The sequence below is a fragment of the Lepidothrix coronata genome, unplaced genomic scaffold, assembly GCF_001604755.1.
Source record: "Lepidothrix coronata isolate B3197 unplaced genomic scaffold, Lepidothrix_coronata-1.0 Scaffold225, whole genome shotgun sequence".
Lineage (NCBI taxonomy): Eukaryota > Metazoa > Chordata > Aves > Passeriformes > Pipridae > Lepidothrix > Lepidothrix coronata.
In genome coordinates, this window is record NW_016690405.1 from 245,930 (window position 1) to 253,681 (window position 7,752).

Here is a 7,752-nt window from a genome sequence, read left to right on the forward strand (position 1 = left end):
GTTGTCAGTTTTGACAGTGGTGACTCTACACACATGGGTAAGCATTCGAAGGAGAAACAAGATACTTATCAGTATTTATTAAATTCCTGTTGTATCTGCTTTACATGCTAAAGTTCACAACTACCTGCTTTCATGTGTCTTTGGACTCCTTTGGAACAAAAAACTGTTGGGCTAAACAAAAATACTGGATGCACACAATTCACTTTGTCCTTTTTATACCACATTTTTAGAACAAAAAGAAATGTGAATGTTTGGTTTGGGTATTGCTAACATAGAAATGTTTTTAGTATCAAGAGAATCAGTGAATATGCAAGCCCCTGTGGTGTCAGTATAGCTGTGTATAGCACTATATTTATAATATCTATATCTGAATTTAGATATTGGTATTATCTGTTCTCTACGTTGACTGTAAAGGAAGATTAAAATGACCAGATAATCAAAGGTAAAAAGTAAATTTTCAAATACCAACACTCTGAAAATGCTTATTAAATTTTCATGGTACTGGAAAATATACTTTCTGAGTATAGTACAGATTTTTGTTGGTTTTTCTATTGTACTAATGGGTATTAGAATTATTTAAGATATTTTTTGTTAAAGACAGAAAAGATACTGTAAAGTATTTTATCTAAACAGGCTCTTCATGACTCAGAAATATTTTCTTCTTTTAGCAGCATATTGCATGGTGTCATCTAGTAATAGTTTTCCCTGCTTTTCCATTCCTAGAATTTCTGTAAGTTTCATTAACATTTTAGTTTCAGAGAAACTGAGCTACACTATATGCTACACTGAGACCTAGCTGCTGTTACCTGGACCTAGGTTTCTCATCTCAAATGAATTTTCAAAATTAAAGGGAAAAGGTTATTTAAATGAAATTTTATTGTAAACTTTAAAAAAAAAATCTGAAAAAAACCCCAAACATCTATTAAAAAGGCTTTTAACTGACTGAAAATCTATAAAAAATAAAAAAAACCCACTGAAATATAGACATCAGTATTTTAAGAAGATGATGCTAAGTGCTTTGTTATTACTATGATTTTCAGTGCAACGAGGAAGTCTAATTTTCTAGTATGTACTGTAATATAAAGTAATATGCAAGTATATTCTGTACACATCTACCACGCCTTAAACAGGATAAATAACATCTTTCAGGCTCGGGGAGTCAACAGCCAGCATTAACTGGTGTCATCAGTTTTCTGCTATTCCTCCTGCTCTAAAGCCACCATTGTAGGGGGATTTTGAAATAGGCAGTGGAAACAGAGACTTGAACAGGGCAATTTTGGAGGATAAAACATATTATTACAGGTTGAACTAAGAACTCTGTCATTGGAAATCATAGGATTTAAGCACTTCATAGTAATTACAGGGGAATACTGAGGGGACATCCTGTAATATATACTTTCGATATTGCATTACACATACTCTGTGCCACAAATTCAACAAAATGAATTTTTTCCTTTTTGAATTATGGTGGTAATGTGGGGACTTTCTGAGAGCTGATTTCCCCCAGCTAGATGTGACTTGCCAGCTCTCTATAATTATGGGTCTTGCATCTGTTTCTGTGACCAGATTGTGGAAACTATCATTGAGTCTTGTGCCAGACTGTATCTGAACTGCAGCAGAACTTGTGAGCCCAAATGTGATGCTTAGAATATTGACTTAGAATATGTCCATGAGTATTGTCATTTGGATCGGGATCACCTGCTGTGCTCTGTCTCACACCAAAAAGTGCACTGGATTCAGTTCAGATGAAACCCACCTGGAAGAGGCTCTCTCCAGGAGCCTATCCAGTGCACTCCAGTGGTTAGTGAGTGCTTGGTTGTCGGGATGTGGGTGCAGCTGGGCAGCACAGGCAGTCTAACACCTCTTGCTAGGACATAGCTGTGTACTCTGTGGTGGCTACCCCACCTCCCAGTGGCCACACTGTAGTCATAGGTGCTGGGATGTTGAAGGACAGTGGAAATACTGCTTAGTGTGTTGTTTAAACAGCAGCAGACAGGCTGTTTGAAGCTTCAGGCTCTCGTGAACTCCGGAGGGCCCTGGAGCTGTGCAGACAGTCTGTTTGAGAGTGTGAGGATTCAGCTGGGGTAAGCAGCTGCAGGTAGAGTACCTCTCCCAGATGTCCCACTATGCCTACAGTGAGCAGGGTGTGCCATGGACAGACCTACAGAGAAGCCCAGGTCAAGGTCTGAGTTTAAATATGGCCCTGAAGCCCTGGGCAGAAACCCCAAATGAGGTTTCTCACAGTCATTTCTCCCCATGCAGCCTGATGACCAAAGCCTGATGCTACTGTGCCACTTCAGAGTTGGCGTTAAGCAGGTCAGACCCCCTGGGGTGTGGGAAGGAGAAGAACATCACCCTGACAGTCAGTCAGAAGTGAATGTGATTTTTCACTTCACTTCATCAGATGGATACTACCATAGGGTGGGTAATAATAACACACGGGAGAATTCTGTCTGGAAGTACAGTTTACACAGTCTCCCATCCTGGGGATGAAATGTGTGCACACCCTTTACATGCAGGCAAAGATACTAGTTTGGATTGCCACAAAATTGAGCCACTGTTTATTCCATGTAAAAGGTTTGATTGGGGGATTTCTTATCATGACAGCTTTTGACAGTTACACTTTGGAAAGCTATGACATTTGTAGTTTTTTTACCAAATGCATTAATAATTTTTATGTATAACAGAGTTGCAAAATATGCTACTCTTTCACCTGGGTCACAATTAATTATTTCTTTATTTTCTCTATAGAAGTTGTTACCTGCTTTTAGTCCAGGTCCCTAGGCAAAGTTCTCTAAAATGTATCATCGCATCTCTGTTCTGATGAAGGAAAACTTTTTAGGAAAAAAAGAATTGGAATTCTGATGTTCAAACTCATATGCATAGTAAATAGTCATATTTAGTGTAGAAGAAGAATGTACTTTATAAATTATATGGAATATTTCTATTTACACTGTTGATGCAGAGCATCCATTAGAATCCAGTGGATTTTCTGCATAACTATTTATTGTAAATGGTTATTAAGTTTATTGCTCTCTCATGCTTCATAAAAATGAATTTTGATGCCTAAAAACCAACAATGACTGACAGGATTCTGCTTTTTCATAGCTGGTTTGTCATTGTCTTTGATATAAGGATTGACATCAGTAACCAGGGCAAGAAGAAAAATACAATCAATACAATTCAAGATATAAAAATATTTTTAATGTAATTGTAATGTAGAATGTTTTCAATTTATGTAATGCTGCAGAACCTACTTTCTGGGAAGAGGAGAGATTACATTTTTTAATGATGGATGGCACTGCTATGATTATTTTGGTTGCAGTTTATTTTTTATTTCTGATCATTTGCTATTTTGTGGGTGAAAGGGTGCAAGGGTGTGAATGGAATATGAACAGCCAAGTGTTGTCCCAGAATGGACCCACAGCATTACCTGCGATCAAGATCTCGATGTAGCAGCATCTAAAATGAGATTATCACATTGAGTCCAAATGCAGAGAGGATATGTAAATTAAATATAAGTTAAGCACTCAAAAAACATAAATTCTGAGAAATAAAATGAAAACATCAAAACCTCTGAAAATGGGTTAGCTGTTTCTTTAAGCAATTTAATTGTAGAAGTTGCTCGACTAAAAAAAGTTTTCTTGTTTTATTATCTGTAAGAATGGCCTTAAGTATTAAAGTTAATGCTCTCACATGCTAATACATAATTATTTATAGTACTTTGATGTTTTGTGTATTTTTACAAGGTGCTAATTGTGCTGAATCAAGTTGACAAAACTGCATAATTTGTAGGTTAATATTAGCATAATCCTACAGTACATTGTTTAGCAACAGTATAGAAATGAAGTTTATGGAATGTTTTTCCAATATGATGAATAAAGCACGTCTTGTATAATAATAATTTTCATTATAGAAATCATGACTTTTAGAAAAGAGTATAAGTAGCATTCTTTTTTTGTGTGGGTCAATTCATTATGAAGTTTTGCTAGAGCAGAATGTATCATAAAAGTGGGTTTCCTAGTTTATCAAGGAATGTTGTCAAAATATCAAGGATTTATTTGAAACACGTGCAAAATTTAGATTTGGTTTACAACAACAACAATCTAAGAAACTTTTGTAACCCATCTTATGTTTGTAACTTTCCTGTTTTCAAAGGCCTTTCCTTCCACCTCTACATGTCTCCTTAAAAACACCAGTCTTGGGACATGGAACATCAAGTTCAATCCCGTTGTATAGAGAGTTTAGAGTTCCACTGACAGTACAACTGTAAATCTTTGTGCAATATCATGTACAATGCTGCCAAAGAATATTAAATTTTACTTACAGAAATTCATGTCCAAAGGTTTAAAAGAGTGATAATCTTTGAGGGAAAGAAAGCACCAATATTTTTATGACTTAATGTAAATTGTGTTATATATTGCCTTGGCAGTTGTCTTTGTATACTTTTTTTTTTCTTTCTTGCTGTCCAGAGGCAAAATAAATCCATTATGTGATACTATGATAAAATGAAATCGTTCCCACAAGCCATTGCTTAACATGGCTCCTGTTGGGGTGTCAGTACATATATGAAAAAGTTTCACTTGTCAAATCTAACGTACTCAAGTTAGAAGAAAAGGCTACTTTACTGTATCAGAGCAATAAGTCAATATAGTTCTTATGTGTTTTGCAATGTATACAAGTCACACATTCTAGTCCAGAACCTAATTCTTGGCATCTTGTTACTGAGCATGTGCTAGAAACACAGAGAGAAGGACATATCAAAAAGGAAATACTGCCCAAATATCAATTGTTATCCACACAAGTTTGGCTCATGGCTGTCAAAGGGGAAGAGTTTGAGTAGATGAAGATACAGAGGAATAGATACACTGTGTTATTTTAGCTGAATTACTTGTCCCTGGTGGCAAACAAGGGTGGATGCCTAGGTAAGAGTATACAAGGCTGTAATGTCGCCTTCCTATCTTTCAAATTCTGTGCTTGGGTTTCCTGAGGCAGGCATACACTTTCTGAGTTTTCATAATCCTCAGAATAGTGCTCTCTTATGAGATTTTTCTGCATTCTGCTGTTCCAAGGCTTCAGCAGATTAGCTGCTCAGCGTTGGTAGTTAATTAGCCTTCTCCTTTTGTGGGTTTTGAACTCACCACCTGGTAACAGGATTGCAAATCGTAAAACAAGCAAACAAACAAACAAACAAAAGCCTCTTTGCTTTTAAAGTTTAAAACGCTTTTTGAAGTAGTACTGTGTGTAAGCAGATGTACAGCACAGATTTAGCAAGGGAAGCTCTCACTTAGGTGTACTCCTAGCGAGTATCTCCTAACAGTGTGAGCAGGAAGCTGCACGACGATGTCTGCTTTCATACCCCATTTCAAGTGGACCAGCATCTGCCACTGCAGCAACAACTGCATTTGCTCTTATCATTGTGACAGTATTTAAGTATTTAATCTCTGAAAGAGCATTTAATTTTAGTGGTTTTGCCTGTCCATAAATCCCCTGTATTTTTTACTGATGTTTAGTACTGGTTTATACTTATTATTCTGAGAGTAACAGAATAATAAGAAATAACCAGAATGATGAGCAAGAAGCACTAGTTTTTAAACTTTACATAGAAGTATCTTCTTGTTGCAACTTTTCTCTTTTCTTCTCCTTGCAACACTTATTACCCAAAGCAAAGGAAGGAAGAATGGAGAGTGATGCGAGATTCAATTTGCAAGTGCTGAAATGCAAATTCAGTCATACTAATATCACCCCCTACTTGAATTTTTGCATTCAAGCTACTGATAAACTTCATCATGCTGAGAAGAATAATTTCATTTTCTGAGTAACAGGAAGAAAGCTCTTTTAATTTAGTGTCCAAAATGAGAGACCGTACTGGACCGAAAGAAATGGAATTTAAATTTTATTTTCAAGGTGATTTTTTTTTTAAATGTAATTTTTTTTCCCTTTTAATCCAGAATAAGTTAGTTGAAGAAACTCTTATAATGTGCCTTTCAGTTATGGTTTGACTCATTTTGAACAATAAATTGAGAGAACCATGATAAATGATCACAGTCATTTTAATAAGTAAGTTAGATGAGTGACTACAATTTTTAACCAGGTCAGTAGTCTGTTTGGTTATTATATTTTCTTCTAAAAAATGAAAAATCATCAGTACAATGGAAAAGATGATATGTATTCCCTGACAGTAATGTGATTTTATTTTGTGAATTAAATGCCTTAACGTTCAAACAGTCATATAGTTTTTCCATAGAGAACCAGATTACCTCCTAAAAAAATAATTGAGCATCTTTGTTTTTATCCTTTAAGTACACCCTAAAACCTATTATAATCCTGTAAAGGAGGATTATTAAACTAAACAACAGTAGCACGTTTAATGATGATCTGCTAATAAAACATTCTGGCTAATCTCTGATTAGTGATTACATTTTGGCACCAATCCAAAACATAGGATAACTGAAGTTCTTAAGACATAGGCCATCTGCAAAAAAACCCTTGGAATTTTGTCTTCATTTCATTTCTTTAGTACTTGCTAGTGGCCAAGGCAAACAGGTCTTGAATCAGAAGGTACATCAGTCACTCTAGACAAAAGTAGGTCAGATCTTCTCAAAGTGCTGGAAGTACTTACCTGGTCCTTTATGTAGTGGACTGTAGACTTGCAGACATGATAGTAGTAGTTCTCTATTTTTTTGTGGTACAAACTTCTATATTTAATATTTTAATTTTGTTTCAGTCATCCTTGTATTTCAGGACTTTTTGTTTTTTAGGGGGTTTTTTTTGCATAACTATCAAACACTCGAAGTTAAACATATAATAAAAAAAGGGTTTAATAAAGGGTCCCTTTACACAAAACAAATAGAAATTCCTTTGAAGAAAGTTGCATTTTCTTGACAAGGATTTAAAAATTTATAAAACACTGATTTTTGATGCATTTTCTTAATGATAATTTCACTGTTCAGAAGTACTACCATGTTTCTATTTGATATAACTGTTATAAAGCCAATACATGGTGCCATCAGTATCACACCAATTTTAATCTGAGACATCAAACATAACTCTCAACTTTTTTTTTTCTGCAGTCAATAAATAAAGTATCAATAGATTTTTATTTCATTTCCATTTATACCTGCAGACGGTTTGACAAATCTTTGGAAAAGTGGCAACGTTTTCATAGTGACATGAAGAGCTTTAATCACTGGCTAACTGAAACTGAAGAGAAGCTGGCAAGAGCACAGATAGAGGCTGGAGACGTGGGGCATGTGAAAACCAAGCAATTTATCCAGGTATGATTTGATTAACCTGTTTCCTACTTTTCTGCTGTGTTTAAGAAGTTTGCAGGTCTGGGGAATCTGTATAGTTTTGCAGTTCATTTAAGGATGATTTCTAGTGTTGAGTGGCCAGTGACAATTTTGGTCAGATATTTCTGTTTATCTGGTTAACTAAGAATTTTCACTAATTTGTTGTAAGATACATTTTTACAAGAAATAAGACGTTGGATGACATGGTATATTGTGGTACTTCCGTAGTTACATAATTGTTTGGTCTTTATTTAAAATGCTCATTAATTTCCATTTGATATTTATGACCAGCAGAAGTATTAGACTTGATTTTAAAATCTTGTGGAAGAAATGTGATTAACCATTGAGCTGTACAAGAGATATTCCATGAACTGTGTCTTGCAAGTATTGCTTATTTTGCCTGTTTCATGTTTTAATCAAAGAACCTTGAAGATGCTTGCCTTTTTTTTTTTTTTTTTTT

At 35.2% G+C, this 7,752-nt stretch overlaps 1 protein-coding gene across 11 annotated transcripts in view; it reads left to right on the forward strand.

Annotated features, from left to right (window-relative positions):
- Positions 1 to 7,752, forward strand: part of DMD (dystrophin) — a 799,860-nt gene that overhangs the window by 243,744 nt on the left and 548,364 nt on the right. For all 11 annotated transcript variants that reach the window (XM_017833948.1, XM_017833947.1, XM_017833942.1 and 8 more), the window contains one exon: positions 7,127 to 7,277. In XM_017833948.1, the coding sequence (XP_017689437.1) occupies positions 7,127 to 7,277 (151 nt within the window). The remainder of the gene's footprint in view (positions 1 to 7,126; positions 7,278 to 7,752) is intronic.